Source organism: Cetorhinus maximus, chromosome 4 (assembly GCF_964194155.1).
Source record: "Cetorhinus maximus chromosome 4, sCetMax3.hap1.1, whole genome shotgun sequence".
Taxonomy (NCBI): Eukaryota; Metazoa; Chordata; class Chondrichthyes; order Lamniformes; family Cetorhinidae; genus Cetorhinus; species Cetorhinus maximus.
The window spans coordinates 134794909-134818334 of NC_135882.1; the positions used below are offsets into that span (position 1 = coordinate 134794909).

Consider the following 23426-nt stretch of genomic DNA (forward strand, 5'->3'; position numbering starts at 1 on the left):
ACCTACAACTACTATCATCTAGAAGGACAAGGGCAGCAGACACATGGGAACACCTGCACCTGGAAGTTCCCCTCCCAACCACTCACCACCCTGACTTGAAACTATATCGCCGTTCCTTCACTGTCACTGGGTCAAAATCCTGGAACTTCCTCCTTACCAGCACTGTGGGTGTACCTACAACACATGGACTGCAGCAGTTCAAGAAGGCGGCTTACCACCACCTTCTCAAGGGCAGTTAGAGATGGGCAATAAAAATGCTAGCCTAGCCAGTGACACCCAAATACTGTGTAAGAATAAAAAACGGTCCACTATTTGGTAAAATTTCTAAGAACAGAAGAAATAGCAGCAAGGAATATATGGCCCGTTAAGCCTGCTCCTCCATTCAACATGATCATGGCTGATCTATCCTATTCGTTGTTAGGATCTGGGCGTCACTAGCAAGGTCAACATTAGTTGCTCTTGAAAAGGTGGCGGTGAGCCTTCTTCTTGAACAACTGTAGTCTGTGTGGCGAAAGGGCTCCCACTATGATGTTAGATCCGGAGCTCCAGAATTCTTATCCAAAGTTGATGAAGGAATGCGATATATGTCCAAGTCAGGATGCTGTGTGACTTGGAGGGGTAGTTGGAGATTGCAGCCTTTGAAGTGTAGTCACTATTGTTATATGAAAACATATCATTATGCACACAAGAACTCACAAATAACAAGTTAAATGACTAGTTAATCTATTTTAGTCGGTGATGCAGGGAAGAACATTGACCAGGGCACAGACAGAACTTGCTGTTATCCCATAACTAGTAACTTAGTCAGATCTGACTGAAATGTTTAAATCTTACCAATCAGAGGGAGTTGAATGCTTCATATGAATGGATTCTCGTCTGTCTGTGTCCAATTCAGGTTTAACCTGGCAGTGCAGTTTCAGATGCATACTAAAGATCAGTCTTCAAAATCTTTGAAAACACAGCGGAGCAATTCAATATCTTCAACCCCTGCCATGCCTGCATATTTGGTGAGCTAATGAAAATTGGGTGTTTTTTTTTCAAAAGAAATGATTTCTTTCTTCTGCAAAGAAAGAACTTTCCATGAGATTAACAACTGAAGCAAAGTGTTAGGTCAGGTGATGGTGTCCATTAAGTGGTGATATGAAAGGGAGCAATTCCCTCCCGTCTGGCACGCTGTCAGCTCTACAGTCGCTGTATTTGTTCCGCACTCTTAACTATTCACTACCATCTACAACTGTGGGACTAGTATGCATCTCATTTTTTTGATTTTGCTTCTGTGAAGTCCCGAGGAATGTTTTACTAATTTAGAGTCTATATAAATATAAGTTGTCATTATTGTTGTTATCAGTATATGGGAATGATTCATGGATCTGTGGAAACAATATTAAAGTGGATGCCTGGTCAATGTCCACTCAGCCACTCTCTAAAAACCACATCAGCACTAAGTCAGGGGATGGACCCCACGACACCGAGGTCTCCCTAGTTGCTAAGTCCAGTGAGAGAAGGATTCAGGCTTATTTAGCACAATGCGTGTTCTCCTAGGAAGTAATCGTGCTTCAAGGATTAGGAGGGGAGTGTCAGTGTGGGTAACTTTTGCATCTAATTTGCTATAATTACAGCAAAGAAAAGCAAGATTAAAACCTCAAAGGAAAGCAGATGGAGCCATTGAGGTTTGGAGGGAAAAGGCAGCTTGCAGCCAGCGCAGAAAGTTTTCAAACATGCCAGTTAAACGTGGGACTATCTTGTGGATTTATACTGGTGAGTACAAATCATTTTAATTTATATATATATATATTCTTCCAGAATAACAGAGTTAATTTCAGAGAGATAGGAAGTTATTAACTTAAGTCAAAGTTAATTTCAGTGTTTGGAATGCGCTATTGATAGAAAGCATAAAAATTCAGAGATAACAATGCCAAATACACAGCACTGTGAGGCTAATAGAAATAGCCATATAACTATAGAAAGAAAGACTTGCATTTATGTAGCAGTTTTCACAACCATGGAATGTCTCAAAGGGCTTTACGGCTAAGGAAATGCTTTTTGAAGTGTTGTCACTGCTGTAATGTAGCAGCCAATTTGTGCTCAGCAAGCTCCCACAAATAGCTATCTGACAACAACCAGATAATCTGTTTTTTGTGATGCTGATCGAGGGGTAAATATTGGCCAGGACACCAGGGATAACTCTACTGCTCTTCTTTGAAATAGTGCCATTGGATTTTGTACATCAGGCAGGCAGGTGGGGCCTCGGTTTAATGTCTCATCCAAAAGATGGCACCTCTGACAATGCAGAACTCCCTCAGCACTGAAATGTCAGAGTGGGACGTGAACCCAGAACCTCTGTGATTCAGAGGCAAGTGTGCTACCAGTTGAGCCACAGCTGAGGTGATCAGCATGCTTTGTACAGCCTTCCTCATTAGTCCTCTATTAAGATAGCAGACAGGAAAATGTGGCAAACACATTGATGTTTGACTCAGGTGATAGCACGAAACAGGCGACAGTGAATAGACACTGACGGATTTTGTTTTGTTGATAAAGAAAAAGATCAAGCATACTGCAAACGTTCTTAACTATATTAAGCTACTGCCAAAGTTAACTTTAAAACCCAATTTTGTATTTGTTCATAAGTAAAGTCAACAGTGCTTGTTGAGGCAGGGGCTGCTGGAAATACATAGCAGGTCATCAGCATCTGTGAACTCTTCATTAAAACTGTATTACAAATGGACAGGATTTTAAAATGATCAGAAAAAGAGATAGAGAAAAAAATAATATACACACTGGTGGATTTTAGCTTGTTTCACCTTATGTCTAGGTGAATTGTTGTTGGCAGAGACAAGATAGGCTGAATGGCCTCCTTCTATGCTGTAACCATTCTATGGTTCTACCACTCTATCATTGTGTGTTAACAGTTTCAATATGGGGTCAGTAACTTTGCTGCCTCATTAACGCCAACAATGTGATCAGCTCCATTGAAAGAACACACATTTCTGGTTCTAAAGCCTTTTGAATGTAAAAATAGTGAGTACTACAACCCTAAATGCCATTGTGGTTTGGAAATGATCACAATGTGCACCATGCAGAGCCAACTAAGTTTAATATTATTTTTGTGGGACTTGGGACTTGATTTTTGTGCTCAAGCCCTGGGATGGGATTTGAGGCTAGAACCTTGTGATTCAGAGGTGAGTGTGCTACTAATTGTGTGATAGCTGACATTTGATAGCTTAATTTGCACAGCCCTTCCTCAGTACAAATTCTCTATGAAGACAAAAATAACCTGGACCACTCTCAACCCAGAACCACTCCCCATTTTGAACACAAACTTTCACTCCAAACAACCATGCAGGCCACCCAAGACAGCCCCACAGTCACAAGACTTAATCCAGTGAGGTGCATTGCAATGTTGTGTTGACACGATGCAGCTGACCAACCCAATGTAAATGGGGCTGGATCCTCAAAATGATGGTTACCTCTTTACCACCCCCAAACCCCCATCCCGAGAGCATGTGTGCTACCAACTGAGCCACAGCTGAGGTAATCAGCATGCTTTCTACAGCCTTCCTCATTAGTCCTCTATTAAGATAGCAGACAGGAAAATGTGACAAACACATTGAGATTTGACGCAGGTGATAGCACGAAACAGGCGACAGTGAATAGACACTGACGGATTTTGTTTTGTTGATAAAGAAAAAGATCAGGCATACTGCAAACACTCTTAACTATATTAAGCTTTGCCAAAGTTAAGTTTAAAACCCAATTTTGTATTTGTTCATAAGTAAAGTCAACAGTGCTTGTTGAGGCAAAGGGCGGGCAGGCTTTACCATTTTTCAACCAATTGTCACTCCACCTTACCCGACAAACACAAGAGAGGATCACTTGTCAAGTGTTAAAATAGAAAACAGGGGATATATAAAATGGCAGAAATGATATAAATATGAGACAAAGGCTAACAAAATGAAAGAAATTAAAGACATAAAGGACAGCTTCATAGTCACTTTTACTAATGCCAGCTTGTTATTTCTAAATTTTTTCAAATTGAACTCAAATCCTCAAACTGCTATGGTGGGATTTGAACACACTTCCACTGGATTATCATACTTACAATTCCTCAGATGGTAAAACAGTCCATGCCCACATGCTGCAACACCCAATCTAATAAGTAGCAAGTAATATGCTACACAAGTGCCAGATAAGGATCCTCTCCAACAAGAGGGAGCCTAACCAACTCTCTTCGACATTCAATGGCGCTGCGGTATCCCCCACATCCTGGGGACAATGTTTAGCCAGAAACTCAACTGGAACGGCCACATGAATACCGCATTTAACTAGAGCAGGCAGATGCTGGCTATTCGGCAGTGAATGGCTCATCTCCCGATTCTCCAAACCCCCTTCAGCAGTTAGGGAGCATAAGTCAGAAATGTGATGGAAGACTCTTCACTTGCCTGGGTGGATGCAGCTCCAGTAACACTCAAGAAGCTTGAAACCACTCAAAGCTTGGCACCCCATCCTCTGGCTTAAGCATACACTCCCTCCACAATCCATATAATTTTAGCTATAGTGTACACCATCGACAAAAGGGCTTATCAAACGTTTTTGCTTTTGAGGCCCGTTCCTGTGTTATAAAACTTGCACAGACCCCCTGTAACACAAGTATTGTTTACTGCATAAAAATTAGTCATGAAATAAAACATATTTATTATTATTTTCACTTCATATGAAATTGTTGCTGGTGCTGAGTGCAGCATAAATAGATTAATGTCAAAAATATAAATACATAGTCTACATTATCAGAGAGGTAAGATCACATGACAACAGAGCATGGGGAGAAATAGCTCTCTGTAGATCCTTGTTTTGAGTCTATGGGCAGAATCATCTTAGATTTGCACTAAGTGCAGTAGCGGACGGGAAAAAGGACGTTTTATCCGCTGGCTGCAATGGCGGCTCCCAATCCCTTCTCATTAATCATGCATTCCCAGAAAACATACTGGGTCACTGGTGGGGTGTCCTCTCATTCGCCCGCCCCACCATCACATCAGGCCTTCAGTAAACCGGGCGCTACATTTAAAGGCCACCCCTGCAAAGAGCTTCGAGGGATAGGAAGCTGCTGCGAACTGTTGGCTGCCAAGGGGAGAAAACACACTGCCCCCAGATTTAGCAATGCCTCCCTCAAGCACCTACTGGATGCAGTGGAGGCCTGCCATGATGTCCTCTACCCCTGCTCTGGGTGAAAGTCAACAAGAAAAGCCACCAATCCAGCATGGTAGGTGGTGGCAGCAGTGGTCAACGCCAATGCCTGCAAAAAAGGACAGCCACCCAGTGCTGAATGATGAAGAATAGTCTCATCTGTTCCACCAGGCTATGTCACTCTTCTCAGTACTCTCAACTCACAAATCCATCACACATTTATAGGATCGCACACCTCAAGGGACAACACCACTAACTCTCACACACACCCTCTCGTCTCCATCAGGCTCATATCCTCTGGAGCTCGCATCCTCATCCCATCCATGGCTCTGGTCACCACACAAATATTTCATGCAATGACATGCATCCTGTTCACACTCCATTTGGTTTTAAGCAGGAGAAGCTGGCTCACAGCAGCAGGGAGAGATACCAGATGGGGGGGGTGGAGTGGCCCATATTAGGCCCCTCACTCACTTTGAGGAGTGTGTCATCGCACTGGCTGATGAGGATGTGGATCGTGCCTGCGGTGACAATGGAGTCAGCGGCAAACACCCTTGTGAGGATCCTGCACCACATCATCCCTCCCTCAACGCAACTGTGAGTGCTGTCTCTCCTACTTTTGACTCTGCTGCCATGCACTAATCATCTCTACTTTGGTTCACAGGAAGCTCTGCCAAGTGACCCCCACACCCTCAGCCAGCCAGTCGCTCAAGACCGTCCAGAGCCTGGAAGACCCAGTACGGCACTTACCCACACCCTCCACCAGCACAGAGAAACACACCTGGGTGGGACCTAGATCTAGAGCAGGCATGGGTTCACAATCTGGTGGTCACCACACAGAAACGTGTCCGCGTGATGTTCACTGCATGGACTCGTGTCTGCAGCAGGAGAAGGCATATTCAGCTGAGCTCCCCGGCACTCGGAGGACTGCTGCGGAAGGGGCATCTATCAGGCTGAGTCAGATGACGAGCTTTTGGACTCGGCATTCCAACTCATCATTGAGAATCAGCAGAAGGTGGGGGAACACCGTGCAGAGCTATTGGATGCCTCAACAGAGTAGCACACGAGTCGGAGGAGTGCATCCGCCTGTATGGAGGTCTCCATGGGGAGGATGGTGGACACCATGGAGACCCTGGTCCAGCAGAATGAGGAGATGCAAGCAGACCTGCACTCCATCCTGGTAGCCATGGGTGAGTTCCTGCAGTGCCAACTTGAGAGGGAAACGGGACACCTCAACATCCCTCCAGGTGCTCCTTCCCCTCAAGGAGTCAGCCTGGGCCCTCAGGCACCCGAAGGGAGGAGGAGCGGCAGCTGGGCACCCTTGGGTCATCCACTCAGGAATCTCAGAGGCTGTTCACTCCCTTTCTGTCCCCTTTGCCTGTGACCCCCCCCACCAAGCTTGTCCTCTGTCACCGCAGAGGGAGCAGCTGGCCCACTGGAGGACAGCCAAAGCAAGCTGGGGCCCCCATGGCCTCGGCTCTCCAGAGGGTCCATGCCGAAGTCATCAGAGGCAACATGGCCAACCATTGCACAGGCTGTCTCCACCCCTGCTACAGATATCAGGGCAGCACCTAGAAGAAATAGTAGGCCTAGAAAAGTTAAGCATTTTTTATCACAAATGGTTGCACGGGTGAAAACATTTTGTCACTTTATAATCTGGAAATATATTCACTTTCACTGAATAATGTGTAATGTTGCCTTTCAGCTTTATTTACAGATTTCACGGTTTCTCCCCCACCCTCCACCACCACCCCGCCCCCGCCCCCACCCCCGCCCCCACCCGCCACTAGCAGCAACTGTCCCACAAGTGATTCTGGCAGAAGTATGTATGCAGCAGGCATTTCGGAGCCTCATGCACGCGGATCCTTCCTCCATCGCACTCATTTCAATGTCCTGAGCATTTTCAGTGCTGCCTGCTGGGTTCTCTTTCAGTTGTTCAATTGTCCATCTGAGCTGACCTGGAGCTCCGGCCACCCACTGATCACACTCCCATGCAGCACTTGTTCCCGCCCAACATGAGACTCCGCTCACATTCAATTTTACCAGATACTGCTGGTGACGTATGTCTTTAGCTCCCCGTCCTTTCCCTTTCCCCAGTCACCCATGTCCTTGCCCCCCATCACTGTCGACCACCCTCCACCCCCACCCCCACCCCCGGCATCACCTCCCACCTCCCCACCGCCACCTACCAGCCAGAATCCTTTTACTTCGAGATGTCCAGGTGAATGTGCACATTCCCTGACAATCCCACCCCATCCACATTGACCTTCCCGACCACCTCCTTCCCACCCCCATGGTCCATGTCTGCCTCTGAGTCCCCAACAACCACTCTCGTCAACCCATCTACTGCTACCATCCCACCCTCACCCTCCTATCCTACCAGCTCACTCTGTCCTCCCTCATTCTCACCATTCCCTCCTACCGCTCCCACCCACCTTTTGCTCCTCAGGAGACAGTCATTGACTCCACAGCCCCCTCCCTTACACGTTCACCTGGAGTCCATCCATCTTCCAACTCCTTCCTCCCCCTGAACTTCTGTCCCTCCAAACTCCTTCCTCCCCCGACTCCTTCCACCCTCCAAATTCCTTCCTCCTCTTGGACTCCTGCCCCCTCTGAACTCCTTCCTCCACCCAAAGTCCTTCCTCCCTCCAAACTCCTTCTTCCACCTGAAGTCTTTCCCCTCTCTGAACTTCTTCACCCCTCCGAACTCCTTCCTCTCTCCTTACATCTACCTCCCCAGTTGCCGCATTATACCCTCCTCCCCTCATATTCCCTACACACCCTCCCAACCTCACCCCTCCTTCCCTCATTCCTGCCCTCACAACCTCACTTCTCGCCCTCTAACAATATTGTTTCTCCCCTCCCCCAACATCACCCTCCCCTGGTACACCTTCCTCTCCCAGTCAAACCTGGACCTTCCTTTCCCATCCCCACCCCAGGTAAATCTTCCTCTTCCACTCACAACTGGACCTTCCTCTCCACCCCCTCAGCGATCATCTGTGGCAGACTATGGCCAAGGCACTGATGTCCCGAAGCAGACCCCAGACATCATGTTGACCTTCCACCTTCCGAGAGCTGCTTTGCGGCTGAGCCATGTCCATGAGAATCCACCCAGCATGCAATGCATGTGTTCCTCCGGGGTCCGATTGCTGTAGAGGGCTCCAACATCTTTTGCTCCTCCGATGACCTTGATGTGAGCAAGGCCCTAACATTAAGTTCCGACTTCTGCACATCAGGCTTGTCAAGAAATGTTCTGCACCGGTGTGTTTTCCTGTTGATGTGGGTGGTAAATTTGACGTGGGGGGATGATTCCGGCAAGCAGGGCTTATAACGATATGCTGACGTATTAAAATGAAGTTTCCAAGGTGTGGCGGAGGGAATCGCGGTTTGCCATTGAGGCAGAGCAGACAATCGCAAACAACGGTTTTACAACGGCGTGAAAGTGATTGTTGGCCTGACCGGCACACTGTTTGCTCATGCCTGCCAGGACTCCCGATGCCAACGGGCATGGAAAATTCGGTCCTATATTGTACATAGTTAGTAGTTTGTTAAATAAAAGGTCAAGTTTACCAACAGCCTTGCCTCCAGCATTATCTGTAAATGCCGACCATGAACATCCCCATCTGAGACCCACAATGATGATAACAGAGTTCCAGTATTGAAACCAAATGGCCCAACATAAATCTCTGTTGACCTCACACAGTTAAACAAAGCAGTGGAAAGGGAGATCTACCCATTGGCATCCATGGATGGAAGCTTGGCAAATATAACAAAAAGTACCATTATTACAAAGTTGGATGCAAACAATGGCTTCTGGCAACTATCATTGGACGAGGAATCTATACTACAGACTTCATTTATCACACCCTTCAGGAGATACTGCTTCAGTTTTTGGAATCACATCAGCTCCAGAGACTTTGGAGAGCAATGACAGGCATTTTGGAGGGATTAGCAGGAGTTATCTGCCACATGGATAACATCCTGATCTAGGGGTCCATCTCAGTCATGCATGATACAATGGTGAGAGCAACTGTCAATGATGTGTGAGTTGTCACAACCAATAATTAACTTCTTGGGACACATCATTCACACATCAGGCATCAGGGCTGATCCCAAAGAACCATGGTAATGAAGGATTTTCCACAGCCCCACAATGTTATGGAGCTTCGACACTTCATGGCCGTGGTCAATCAAATTAATCTACCCAGTCTGGTCCATGTGAACAAACCACTATCACAATTGCTCAAGAACATCAGAAACTCTTGTTCCAAAAAAATCAAACAGTTGCTCATTTTGCCGGGCATATTGGCACACCATGGGCTCCATGTTACGGGGGTTCGGGCAGCTAGCACTCCCCTGGAAGGAAAGTTGGCTAGAAGCCGACTCACTCCACGTAAGCCAGCCCTGCAGCCATAATAAAATGCAGGTAGGCTAAATTGGCTGACAGTGACACTTCTGCCCCTCACTAGGGAGGAGGACATCCTGTCCTTGGGAGCTGCCGGCCAATCGGATCGGCCAGCAGCTCCACCAGTCCTGGCAAAGCCAAGAGCTCAGTTGTGGGGACTGCTGGGATCAAAAAGAAGGCCCAATAGATCCCAGAGAGAGGTAAGTCCGGGGTATTGGGTGGGGAAGGTTTGGCCATCTTAGGGAGTGGGGTGGGGATTTGGGGAATGGACCTTTTCGAGCTCAAGGAGAAGACATTCTTTTTGTTGTTGACTATTACTCCAGATGGATTGGGGTCAATTGTCTTTGTGGTACAACCCCAGAGGCAATCATTAATTCACTAAAAGAAAATTTTGCCATACATGGCATTCCAAATTGTGTCATGTTAGATGATGGTCACAGTTTCTGAATGAAGGGTTCAAGAAATTTCCATAAGACTATGGATTTGTCCACACAACTAGTTCACCCAGGACCCACAAGCAAATGGTGAGGCCAAAAGTGGGGTAAGGACAGTCAAAGCTTTGCTGAAAAAGAATGACGATATCAACTCTGAGCTATCGCACCACATCATTTCAGGGTTGGCTTCCCTTCTGATGGGAAGAAGACTACAGTCACAAATTCCTGCCCTTCCACATACACTCATACCATGTCTAAAATCAATTGATGTTGAGAGAGTAAGGGAGGAGGAGGAAGAATATCATGAAAATCAGGCCAGAAGCTACAATCAATGACACAGAGTGCATGATTCACCAGAACTCCAACGAGGTGAATCAGTCTGGATTAGAGACCAGAACCGAGAAGGATAAGTACTGAAAAAACCTGAGATCTTATCCTGTTGAAACTATGAATGGGATATTGAGACGAAATAGAAGTGCATTTATATCAACAAGAAGAAGACCATCAATGGAATGGACTACCTACCCTCATGGTCTGGAAGACAACCTGAACAGAGAATCAATAGTCTCTGAGGTTTGAAGAGAGAATATGAAAATTTGAATCCTATGCAACCTCCGAGAGAGCTGAGAACAAGGTCAGGGAGACTGGTGAAACCACAGCAATGGGTTATCTCTATGAGCCAGAGATGAAGGCAGAGACTTTGTGAGGAGATGTAGGATAATGGGAGTTATTTATGGGAGTAAGAGAGTTGGGGGAGATGCAGTTATAAAGGATTAATGTTAAATATGTAAATCTATAGTCCACATCATCAGTGATGTAAGATCACATGACAAAGCATGGTGACAGATAGATCTATGTAGAGCCTTGTGTCGAGTCTATATTGTATATAGTTAGTATTATGTTCAATAAAGGGTAGTGTTTACCAACAGCCTTGCCTCCAGCAGTATTTTTAAATGCAGACAATGAACAACCCCATCTAAAACCCACAACAATGATAACAGCCTTAGCAATAACTATGTCAAAATGTGGAGATATCTTTGACAAGCACACACGCATGTGGTGGTCAATGTTCATCCTTGTTTTCATTGATCTGATTACTGGAAATGCAGAATCGTATATGTAGGTTGTATCAAATGGGATCAACATTTTCAGTGCTCCAGAAGCAGTGCTGTATTCAGATCATTCATATCAAAATGTCTCTGGTGGCATCTTACTGAACTCAGTTCTGAGAGAGCCATCTGGTGAACTGTCAGTGGACTCTTCTAACGGCTTTCATGGGACAGAGGATGGTGTTATAGATTCAACATTCTAACTAAAGGAGTTTGCAGTTCCCAGGTGTAGCAGGTTGTTCCATCATCAGTTCTAGAAATGAGTATTTCTGGGGAGATGGTATATGATGTCTGACTTGACAATGTCTACTGGTTCATTTCTTTAGTCGTAGGAAAATAGGAGCAGGAGTAGGCCATTCAGCCCATCAAGTTTTCTCCACCATTCAATAACATCATGGCTGATCATCCACTTCAATGCCTTTATCCCACACTATCCTCACATCCCTTTATATCATTGGTATTTGGACAACTGTCAATCTCTGCTTTAAACATACTCAATCACTGAGTTTCCACAGCCCTATGGGGTAGAGAATTCCAAACACTGACAACCTTCTGAGTTAATACATTTCTCCTCATCTTGGTCTGAAGTTGCTTTCCCCTTGTTTTGAAATTGTGTTGCCTGGTCCTAGTCTCCCCAACCAAGGGATACGTTTTACTTGCATCTAACCTGTCTATCCCTTTAAGTATTTTATAGGTTTCAATGAAATTATCTTTCATTCTTCAAAAATCTGGAGAATACCGTCCTAATTACCCTCTCTGTAACGTATAAAAAAATTCATCAAAATGTTTGCATTTTAAAATTAAAATAAAAGTAGGGAAAATACAAAGTTACTCTGGGTATAAGTTAACAAACAAGGCTGGCTACGTTAATTTATGTTCACATCTTGGCAAAATTAATATGCAAAATGAAGATACCAAACCCCCCCAGCACCTAGACTGTATTGTCACCCTATCTCCCAGGAGGGTGGCATGTGGTAAATCAGGTCCTTTTGTTGCCCATCTAGGCCAGCAACAGCAATATAAATGAACTGCCGGTCCCTATGTCATTTCAGTTAACATTCCTGTTCATTTTATTCAACCAACCAGAGATCTTAACTGAGTTTGGACTAAGTCTGCAAATGCAACACTGCCCCCACCAAAAACAAAACACTCTGATTGATTTCAGTTCACGGGACTGATGAGAATTCCTGTTTGAAAAGAGGTTTCAAAGGAGTTCTATATGCATTAGCGTGACTGAACATCAGTACTTTGCCCTAAATGGTTCTCCGTCTTTTCTCTCTGCTCTGCTGCTTGGCCCTGGATGACTCAGGAATTCATGCACTGCAACTCCACCCGGAAAAAGCCGGTGGCTCAGCCATCCCAAAAAGCCATTATCTCTCAACCTTTTTGCTGATCCTATCCTTTCAAAATTCAATCTAAACTTTGCTCATGTGAATTATTCCCTTTTCCAACTGGACTCCGCTTTCTTCTCCAAACACTTGCAAAACCATAAGACCTTTTTTTGTTTCTTTCCCCACTTCCAACTCCATTTCCTCAGTTCCTATTCTAATTATAAATTGCTCACTGGGGAAAATATTGCTCAGGGCTCGTTTTTGCTGGACACCTTAAAATTTTCTCTGTCCCACGGATGAGAATCCTTGATCTACGAGATGCATTGGAGCAATGCACCAGGGGTTTTGGCAACACCTCCCAAGCCAGCAGTCTCCACCACTTAGTAGGGCAAGTGCAGTAGGTCATGGGGTGGGTAGGCTCTACTTTGGTTTGACACTGTAGAACTTTGCAGCATAGAAGGACACCATTCAGCCACTGTAACTGGCTCTTTGCCAGAATGATCCAAAACTTATCCCACTGCCCCATTTTCACCATATAGCCCTCTACCTTCCTCAGCTTCAAACATTTATCCAATTTTTCCTCATGAGATGCTTGGGGCAAAGCAATCCATATTCCAACACTGTCTGCATGAAAATGTGAAATTAATGACTCCTCATCACTGATTCCACAACCAAAACTAATAGCCTTTCCTTATCACTCTGCCAAAATCCTTCATAGCTTTATAAACACGTCTATTAAATCTCCTCTTAGCTTCTGTGGAAACAGTCCCACTATCTCAAGTCTCTCCTCATAATTATAGTTTGCCATTTCTGACATCAGCCTTATGAATCTCCTATATATGTTCTTTAATGCCGGTTACATAATGGGATGTCCAAACTGCACACAAATGTTAACAGTGGCTGAATCGGTTGATTATTATTTTTTACTCTATGCCCTAGTTCAAATCATCTGAATAAAATCAAGATTTCATCAAGAACGTAGGTCTATTCAGCGCTGACCATTGGGGTCACTGCTCCCAACTTTTCTCTAATCTGAGCAATACCCATTTACTCAAACTCTATTTCATGTTCAACATCCAACTTTCTATCTATGTTGCTTCATTCTCTTTTGTACCATGTGCCTGATTTTTTTCTCACAAGCTTTTCATGAGATGAATAATAAGACATCTAAAAATCCAGACAGATCAACTCCATTCCTGTCATGACTTCAAAAGGTTCTTATTAACTTTGTCATGTATGATTTTCCTTTAGCAAGTACATGGTAACTGTCCTTGATTAACTGTGCATTTCCTGAAATTTTATTTCAAATGATGGATTCTAGAAATTTCTGTCCATGGCTAAAACCTTAACTTTCCTTTTCTACACAGGCCTCTTGGTCTCACTGTTGATGCTACAAGTACATGGACAGCACGTGCGTCGCAAACGAGATATCTGGCAACTAGCTAAAGTGCTGTCCTGCACTACAGGGAAGAACTTCCTTCAGATAACTTGGAGATACCTTAACTATGGCTGCTGGTGCGGTGTGCGTGGAGCTGGGAAACCGGTAGACGGGACTGATTGGTAGTGCTAGCTTGAATATTTTACATCATCCTTACTGTTTCCTTATTTAAGCATCCTTTCCAACTCTGACATCTTTCCTTAAATGGCATTGACTGAACAGTGAGCGGGGACTGCTGTTTTACATTGCCAGCCCCTCTTGGTGACTCACCTGAGTAGCCATCCTGCTGTGGCATGTCCTGCCAATCCAATCCTGCCTTGCCCAACATCCACACACACAAGGGACGGGAGGCAAGGAGTTAGATGTCCATCTCTCCCATCACTTGGCTGGGGCACTGAGAAGAAAATTATGTGGGGAGGGTTGCATGTTAGTAACAGAAGCCACCAGTATGGAAAAGGGAGTAATTGGAATCTACCTCCCTCGTTACATCTATTATGATGTATAACCCTCAAACTTAATAATACTGTCCAGTGGAATTGGGGCAGTTTGTTCTGTTGCCCTTTTTACACCCCAACTAATTTTACATTCCATTGACTCTGATGTGTAATATCGGGTGGGTCAGCTGACCTGTTCCGGTGAAGCAGGTTTAAGATACGAAGTAGGACAGGAAAGATAAACCCAATATTTTAAAGGTACTCTGAGGAAGCTAAATGAGCGTGGGAATCCATGCTGCGAAGGACAAGTTTGGAGAGATGCCATTTATTCTCACAGTGGATGTACAACAGGTTGTCAGAAATGATCATTAAGGAAGGGACACTCCATGCATTTAAAAGGGAGTGAGTTGTTGTAATGAGGAGACAGTGGGGTTAGTATTCTAAAGGATCTGCAATTATTTAGCACTTTCCGCATCAGCAAGATCCCACAAACTGCAAAGAGCCAGTTACAGTGGCTGAATGGTGTCCTTCTATGCTGCAAAGTTCTACAGTGTCAAACCAAAGTAGAGCCTACCCACCCCATGACCTACTGCACTTGCCCTACTAAGTGGTGGAGATTGCTGGCTTGGGAGGTGTTGCCAAAACCCCTGGTGCATTGCTCCAATGCATCTCGTAGATCAAGGATTCTCATCCGTGGGACAGAGAAAATTTTAAGGTGTCCAGCAAAAACGAGCCCTGAGCAATATTTTCCCCAGTGAGCAATTTATAATTAGAATAGGAACTGAGGAAATGGAGTTGGAAGTGGGGAAAGAAACAAAAAAAGGTCTTATGGTTTTGCAAGTGTTTGGAGAAGAAAGCGGAGTCCAGTTGGAAAAGGGAATAATTCACATGAGCAAAGTTTAGATTGAATTTTGAAAGGATAGGATCAGCAAAAAGGTTGAGACATAATGGCTTTTTGGGATGGCTGAGCCGCCGGCTTTTTCCGGGTGGAGTTGCAGTGCATGAATTCCTGAGTCATCCAGGGCCAAGCAGCAGAGCAGAGAGAAAAGACGGAGAACCATTTAGGGCAAAGTACTGATGTTCAGTCACGCTAATGCATATAGAACTCCTTTGAAACCTCTTTTCAAACAGGAATTCTCATCAGTCCCGTGAACTGAAATCAATCAGAGTGTTTTGTTTTTGGTGGGGGTCGGTGTTGCATTTGTAAGGTTACAGTTAGTGGGCAGGCCAAAAGGCCAAGCGGCCTTTGCCTTTTTTGCAAAAACCTCACCCACGGGCGGGGTGAGGTTTCGATCCGTCATTAAAAAGCTTCAACCTAATTCCTTCCTAACGTGGCCCTGCTCATGTGGCAGAGTCACATGAGGGGACATGTCTTTTAACATTTTAACATTTCAAAAATCTTTATTTTTATTTGTCAAAACTCTTCATCTCCCTGAGGCAGCTCCGTTCCTCAGGGAGCTTTTCCAGTGCACACCCACACACCCATGTGAACTCGCATTCTCGCCCTTCTCCCCACTTCCACACAGGCAGCACTGAGCGCTGAAGCACACATTTCACACTGGGCAGGTGTCACTTGGCCCACCAGCATGAAATTGCGGTCAGCTTCGATTGCCAGTGGCTGTTGGCTTCCCGTCCACCCCCGCCCGCCCCCACCGAGCCTGCCCGACGACAGAAACATCCTGGCCTTGAAGTATCAAACATGCCAACCAATTTGTGCACAGTAATCTCCCAGAAACTGCAATGACATTTTTCTTTTATTCATTTATGGGATGTGGGCGTTGCTGGTTAGGCCAGCATTTATTGCCCATCCCTAATTGTCCTGCTTGATTGACAGATTTTTTTCTTAGATCTATTTTGTCAGTGACTCAATGTTTATTTACACAAGATAAAGAGGGGTTAAGTGCTTATAGTTTCTGCTTTTGATACTTTGAAAGTCTGGTTGATTGACACTTTTATCCGATTGATACTTTTATACTGTGTAGTAGCAGCAGTTTTTAAAGAGAGTTATGAATGGATTTATTTTTAAGCTTTTCCACTGTTGTTCCTATTGAGTTCATTGGTTTGGTACAAAGTACATATTGGGTGAATGGGCATGGAAGTGTTATGAATTGGCATAGAGGGTATGAGGGGCCAATGGGGTGGGTGGAAGTGCATGGGTTGACATGGAGCATATGAGGAGCCATTCATGAGTTTGCATGGATGGTGCCTGGGGAGTGGATGGGGGTTGAGGGGATGTGTGTGAGGGGGCTAGAGGGCCTAATATTGTTCAAAACAGAGAACGAAGGGGGGGGCCTTCTAAGCAGCCAGCCTTGGCACTTGGCATTTTCTGGGCCCCCATGAACTGTTTCCAGGGGCGGAGAGCCCGACTCCAGCACGCACACGCTCCACCGCCCAACCCCACCTCCCCCAGCTCTCTTAGAAAGAAAATCACACCTTTTGAGACACTTTCCCCCGAGGCAGGTGCGCCAAGCAGGGAAATTTCCTGACTCACGTTATCCGCCTCTAACATAAAAATTCAGCCTGTAGAGAGAGAGGGCAACATATATAGAGAGATACCAGGTACATACAAACACAGATAAGACAGGGAGAGAGACGTAGATGTGGAGAGAGAGAGGGGGGTATGCAGAGAAAGCAATGGAGGGAAAGACAGTGAGATGGAGACAGAGACACATACGTTCAGAAAGAAAGAAATGTACATGGTCAGAGATAGACAAAGATTCAGAGCTGGAGAGATAAAGACAGAAACACGTGAATAAAAGGCAAAGAGAGAAATACACAGAGACAAAGATAGTACAAAGTCAGAAACCAGATACCAGGAAGGAAATCTGCCATTCCTACCTGGTCTGGCCTACACGTGACTCCAGACCCACAGCAGTGTCATTGACTCTTAACAGCTCTCATGGGCAACAAATGCTTGCCTTGCCAGTGGTGCCCATATCCCATGAATGAATTAAAAAAAGAGAGATAGAGAGAAAAACACCTAAGGAGAGAGAGCTGGAAAAGGGTTTCACACATACATAGAGGCTGGAATTTTCCGTGCCCTTTGGCGTCGGGTGTGTTTGGCAGTGCGAGTGGACAATATGGCGAAAAGGCCAAAAATCAGTTTCATCACGTTGGGAAATCAGTTTGCAATTGTCTGCTCTGCCCGTCTATGGTTGGCCGCATTTCCCACTGTCGGACGTGAAGAGCCTCATTGTAATAAATCTGCATATCATTATAAGGCCAGCCCACCGGAATTATCCCCCCCACACTGGATCATCCACCCACGTTCACAGCAAAACACGTCGGTGCAGAACATATCTTGCCATGTGTGACGTGCAGAATTCAGGACTCACCTCCAGGGCCTTGCTCACATCGCGGACATCCAAGAAGCAGAAGATGCTGCAGCCCAACAGCAACTGCACCCTGGAGGAATGTCCATGGCATGCTGGGTGGGTTCTCATGGACATGGCTGTGCTGCGAAGCAGCTCACGGAAGGTGAAAAGTCACCACTGAGGGTCTGCTCACAATGGATGATGGTCGAGGGGGTGGAGAGGAAGATCTAGGATCAACTAGGAGAGGAAGAGGTGCTGGGGGGGGTGGGGGGGGGTGGTCTGGTGTGGGGAGTGAGGAGGGGCTACAGGGGAGGAGGGAGTAATGGGGGATAGCAACTGGGGAGGTAGGTATAAGGAGGGGTGGAAGGTGTAAGGGAAGGAGTTCAGAGGGATGGAAAAACTCGGAGAGGGAAAGGAGTCCAGGGGGAGAAAGGAGGTAGAAATAAGGCTGGAAGAAGTAGTAAGGGTGTCTGAAGGAGTCAGAAAGAGGTAAGGACTAAGGGGGGAAAGGATTCTGGGGGCAGGGCGGGGATGTCCAGATGAACGTGCAGGGGAGGCTCTGATGAGTCCATTACTGCCCCCTGGGCATCGAACTGAGGGTAGGCATGGTATGAGCACGTGGTATGAGCGAATGGTACGAGCGCGTGGTATGAGCGCGTGGTATGAGCGCGTGGTATGAGCGCGTGGTATGAGGGAATGGTATGAGGGCGTGGTGAGAATGACCGAGGGCAGAATGAGGCAGTAGGGTGGGAGGGGGAAGGAGTGATGGTAGTGGTAGAGGGGACGGCGAGGGTGGTTTGTGGGGACTCAGAGGCAGACACAGACCCTGGAAGAAGGAGGTCACGGAGTTTCAATGTGGATGGGGGTGGGATTTTCAGGAAGGTGGGGAACGTGCACGTTCACCTGGACATCCCAAAAGGAAAAGGGCTGTGGCTGGTAGGTCACGGAGGGGAAGTGGAAGATGATGCCAGGGGGATCGACAGTGATGGAAGACAGGAAATGGGTGACTGGGGAGTTGGGGGAAGGATGGGGGTTGTCAAGTCGTGTTCTGCATCAATTACCATGCTGGTTAAATCAAAAGTGAAATGAGAGTCGTGGTGGGCGAGATCAGGTGCTGTATGGGAGTGTGATCAGTGGGTGGGTGGAGATTCAGGTCAGCTCAGGTGGATAACTGAAAGAGAACCCCAGCAGGCAGCATTGAAAATGCTCGGGACAGTGAGATGAGTTTGATACGGGAAGGATCTGTGTGCGTGGGAATGTGATTCCACGAGGCTCCGAAAGGCCCTGCCACACACACACTGCTCCCTCCAGAATCACTCGAGGGGCGGTTTTGTGCAGCTGAACTGCTAGTGGGGGAGATGCAAGGGGACGACACATGAAGCCTGTCAATGAAGCTGAAAGACACCATTACATATTATTCAGTGAAAGTGAATATATTTTCAGATTATAAAGTGACAAAATGTGTTCACCCGTCCAACCACTTGTGATCAGAATTTTTTAACTTTTGAATGCCTTAGCCTTCTAGGTGCTGCCCTGACATCCGCAGCAGGGTGGAGACAGCCTGTGCAATGGTTGACCCTCTTGCCTCTGATGCCTTCAGCAGTGGTCCCCTGGAGACCCGACGCCTTGGGGGCTCCTGTGGGCCAGCTGTTCCCTCTGTGGTGACAGAGGATGAGGTTGAGGGGGGTCACATGCAAAGTGGACTCAGGAGGGAGAGGACAGCCTCAGATTCCTGAGTGGATGACCCAGGGGTGTCCAGCTGCCGCTCCTCCTCCCTTCGGGTGCCCGAGGGCCCAGGCTTGACTCCTTGAGGGGAAGGAGCACCTGGGGGGGATGTTGAGGTGCCCTGTTTCCCTCTCGCGTTGCCACTGCAGGAACTCACCCATGGCTACCGTGATGGAGTGCAGGTCTGCGCACATCTCCACATTCTGCTGGACCAGGGTCTCTATGGCGTCCGCTATCCTCCCCTTGGAGACCTCCTTACATGCACATGTGGGCAGCACTTCATCGGAGAGGAAGAGGATGCACACCTCCAACTCATGTGCCACTCTGTTGAGGGCTTCCAACAGCCCTGCATGATGTTCCCCCGCCTTCTGCTGACTCTCCAGGATGAGTTGGAAGGCCGAATCCAGAGGCTTTGTCATCTGACTTGGACCTCTCAGATGCCTCTTACCCAACAGTTCTCCGACTGCCAGGGAGCTCAGCTGAACCTGCCTCTTCCGGCTGCGGACACACGTCCATGCGCTGACAACCAGATTGTGAACTCGAGCCAAGTCCCCTCTCATCTGGATGTAAAAGATCCCAAGGCACTATTAGAAGAAGAGCAAGGGAATTGTCCCCTAGGTCCCACCGAGGTGTGTGTCTCTGCGCTGGTGGAGGGTGTGGGTAAGCGCTGTGACGGGTCTTCCAGGCTACTTATTTCCAGCTCTTCAATGGAGGTGGTGTCCTCTTGGCTGGAGGTGAGGATGTGGATGGAGCTGAGGGACTGGCTGGCTGAGGGTGTCGGTTGCTTGGCACAGCTCCCTGGGAACCAAAGTAGAGATAATTAGTGCATTGTAGCAGAGTCAAAAGCGGGAGAGAGAGCACTCTCAGTTGTGTTAAGGGAAGGATGATGTGGTGTAGGATCCTCATGTGGGTGTTCGCTGCCAACCTTACCATCACCGCAGGTGCGGTCCACGACCCCACCAGTCAGCATGATGGTACACTCCTCAAATGAGTGAGGGATCTAATGTGGGCCACTCCACCCCTAGTATAGGACCTCTCCCTGCTGTTGTTAGCCAGCTTCTCCTGCATGGAAACAGTTGGAGAGAGTGTGAGCAGGACACATGGCACTGCGTGAAATGTTAGTGTGGTGAGCAGAGCCATGGACAGGATGAGGACTCGAGCGCCAGAGGATAAATGCCTGATGTAGATGTGAGGGTGTGTGTGAGAGTTAGTGGTGTTGTCCCTTGAGGTGTGAGATCCCTGTGGATGTGTGATGGGTTTGAGTGTGTGAGTTGAGAGTGATGAGAAGAGTGACTTACCCTGGCAGAATGTTGAGACCATTTATCCTGTTGCGGCACTGGGTGGCTGTCCTCTTTTGCAGGGTATTGACGCTGATCACTGCTGCCACCGCCTCCCACGCTGGATTAGTGATGTTGTTGCCCCTCCTGTGGTCAGAGGTGGGGGTAGAGGGCATCATGACGGGCATCCACTGCGTCCAAAAGGTGCTCGAGGGACGCATCATTAAATCATGGGGCTCCAGTCTCCTTGCCTTTCGGGGCCATGTCTTCCACGCAGCAGTCCTGGGCTGGAAGCACTGAGAGGTGTGTGTGTGGCTGCACTTTAAATATGGTGCTCGGCGTGAGGAAGCGGCGAGGTGATGGTGTGGCAGGGGAATGAGAGCCCACCCGCCATCAAAATTACATGTTTTCCAGGAATGCATAATTATTGCGGCGGGATTGGGATGATACGGCGTGAGAAGCCACCATTGCGGCTGACGGGTAAAACGTCATTTTTCCCACCCCCTACCGCACTTAGTGCAAATCTGGGACAATTCCGCCCATAGTGGCAGTCAGACATAGGGAGGGAGCAGCTAGAAGACATGAGCTGGCCTGGTTCACAATGAATAATGCCTTTAATTGGAACCATACTCCATTAAAGAAGATGAACCTTCAAGAGAAGGAAAGATGGGAGTCCTTGTAAACCCAGAATTCGAAATCGCAACACGTGAGCTATTTATACTTTTATTGAAACAGTAGGAGCAACTTCATTTAAAACAACTCAGCATGGACATGATCAAACCTGGACCTTGCTAGTCTTTGCAGCTCAGTACTAAGCTATACAATGCATTTATCATCAGAGTCACTTCAAGGGATGAAGTTGCTGCTAGGAGTGGGATGGTTGACAGGCATTCCCTCCAAGCCCTGCGATTTCACAGCACTTTTCAACAAAGCTTCCAGCTCTAGGCTGATAGCTCCCTCTGGTGGGCAACTGAAGCCAGTCCAACTCAGTTGAAGCTGAGAATGGAAGGGATTTAAATTTATATAGCCATTTCATGGCATCAGAACATCTGAAAGCACTTTAAAGCCAATGAGGCACTTTTGAAATGTAGTCACTGTTGAAATATGGTGAAATGGGACTGTCAACTTAAGAACAGCAAGATCCCACAAACTCCAATGAAAGAAATAACCAAATAATCTATTTAAGCTATCGGTGGGGGATAAATGTTGGTAAGGCCACGGGGACAATTCCCTTGCTCTTCTTCGAATAGTGCCTTGGGATCTTTTACATCCAGACGAGAGGGGACTTGGTTTATTTGTCATCCAAAAGGCAGCACCTCAGTGCAACATTCCCTCATTACTGTGCCGAACTGTCAACCTAGATTTTTGTGCTCAAGCCTTTGGAGTGGAACTTGACTTTCTAGCTCAGGCAAGAGTGCAACCACTGAGCCATGGCACCGAGAGTAATGTATAATGTGTATTTTGGATGTGGGAGTTTCAGCAGCTGAGTGTATATATAGGATCAGAAACTAGTGTGGGTACTACATATGGGTCAGAAAGTAACAGAAGGGCCACATTTCCCTACATTATAACAGTGACTATCAAATGTACTTGACTTGCTGTAAAGCACTTTGGGACATCCTGAGATCATGAAAGGCACAATATCAATGCGAGTTCTTTCCTTTATTCAGATTCCTAACATATTCTTCCACCAAAAGCTCCCTGTGTAAAATCCACCCAGTGCAAATTCTCACTGCAAATTCACAAAGACACAAAACACTCTGTGGGGAGAACAGATTAGAAGTATTCGACAGTACCTTCCAAACCCACAACCACTACCATCTAGAAGGACAAGGGCAGGAGATAGATGAGAACACCACCACCTGGAAGTTCCCCTCCAAGTCACTCACCATCCTGACTTGGAAATATATCGCCGTTCCTTCACTGTCATTGGGTCAAAATCCTGGCACTCCCTTCCTAACAGCACTGTGGGTGTATCTACACCACATGGACTGCAGCGGTTCAAGGCAGCAGCTCGCCACCACCTTCTCAAGGGCAACTGGAGATGGGCAATAAATGCTGGCCCAGCCAGCAAAGCCCACATCCTGTGAATGAATCAAAAACAATTTAGATCCATTGCTTATGTTATATATAAGGCCTTTAAGGGGTGCAAAGGGTAAAATTGCAGGCAATAACAAACCAGCAGACATATTAAATAATTACTTTAATTCAATATTTACCAGGGAAGCACAACATTGAAATATGAGATTAGCAATGATATAACTGCATTTAAAATGAGGCGAAATTGTAAGCCACTCAGGAGGATAAAGCCTCTAGTCCAGATGGATTGGATCCTCGCATTTTAAAAGAATCTAGAGAAGGTAGCAGTGGCACTATTATACATGTTTAATGATTAGATCATGCATAGTGAATGGTGATTTTACCTCTCTTAGATTCAGAGACCAAGAATTACAACTGACACAGTCTCAAAATAAATCCAGCACCTTTATTGAAAATTTTAAACAAAACAGTTTCAGTTAAATCATACAGTTACCCCTCAGGTGGTCAATCTAAGATGATGGCAGGTCGCTTAGAAGTGATCTCTGGCCAAAATCTTCTTGCTTGGTTTACCAGACCTCTTCCCATTGATAAATGTCTTCTTTCTTAGCGCTCCCTGTTGATACGTATCTTCTGTCTTCCTTCTTGAGCTCTCCTGTATAGGACTTTTTCAGGGGGTGACTTACAGAAGAGTTTTTGAAAGAGCTCATGCACAATCCTCTTATGGATGTGATTGGTTAG

General features: G+C 46.4%; 1 protein-coding gene across 1 annotated transcript in view; it reads left to right on the forward strand.

The window, feature by feature from the left end:
• Positions 1 to 1577: 1577 nt before the first annotated feature.
• Positions 1578 to 23426, forward strand: part of LOC144679363 (basic phospholipase A2 nigroxin A-like) — a 30338-nt gene continuing 8489 nt past the window's right edge. The window contains exons 1-2 of the mRNA XM_078539730.1: positions 1578 to 1758; positions 13828 to 14020. Coding sequence (XP_078395856.1) covers positions 1719 to 1758; positions 13828 to 14020 — 233 coding nt within the window. The 5' untranslated portion in view covers positions 1578 to 1718. The remainder of the gene's footprint in view (positions 1759 to 13827; positions 14021 to 23426) is intronic.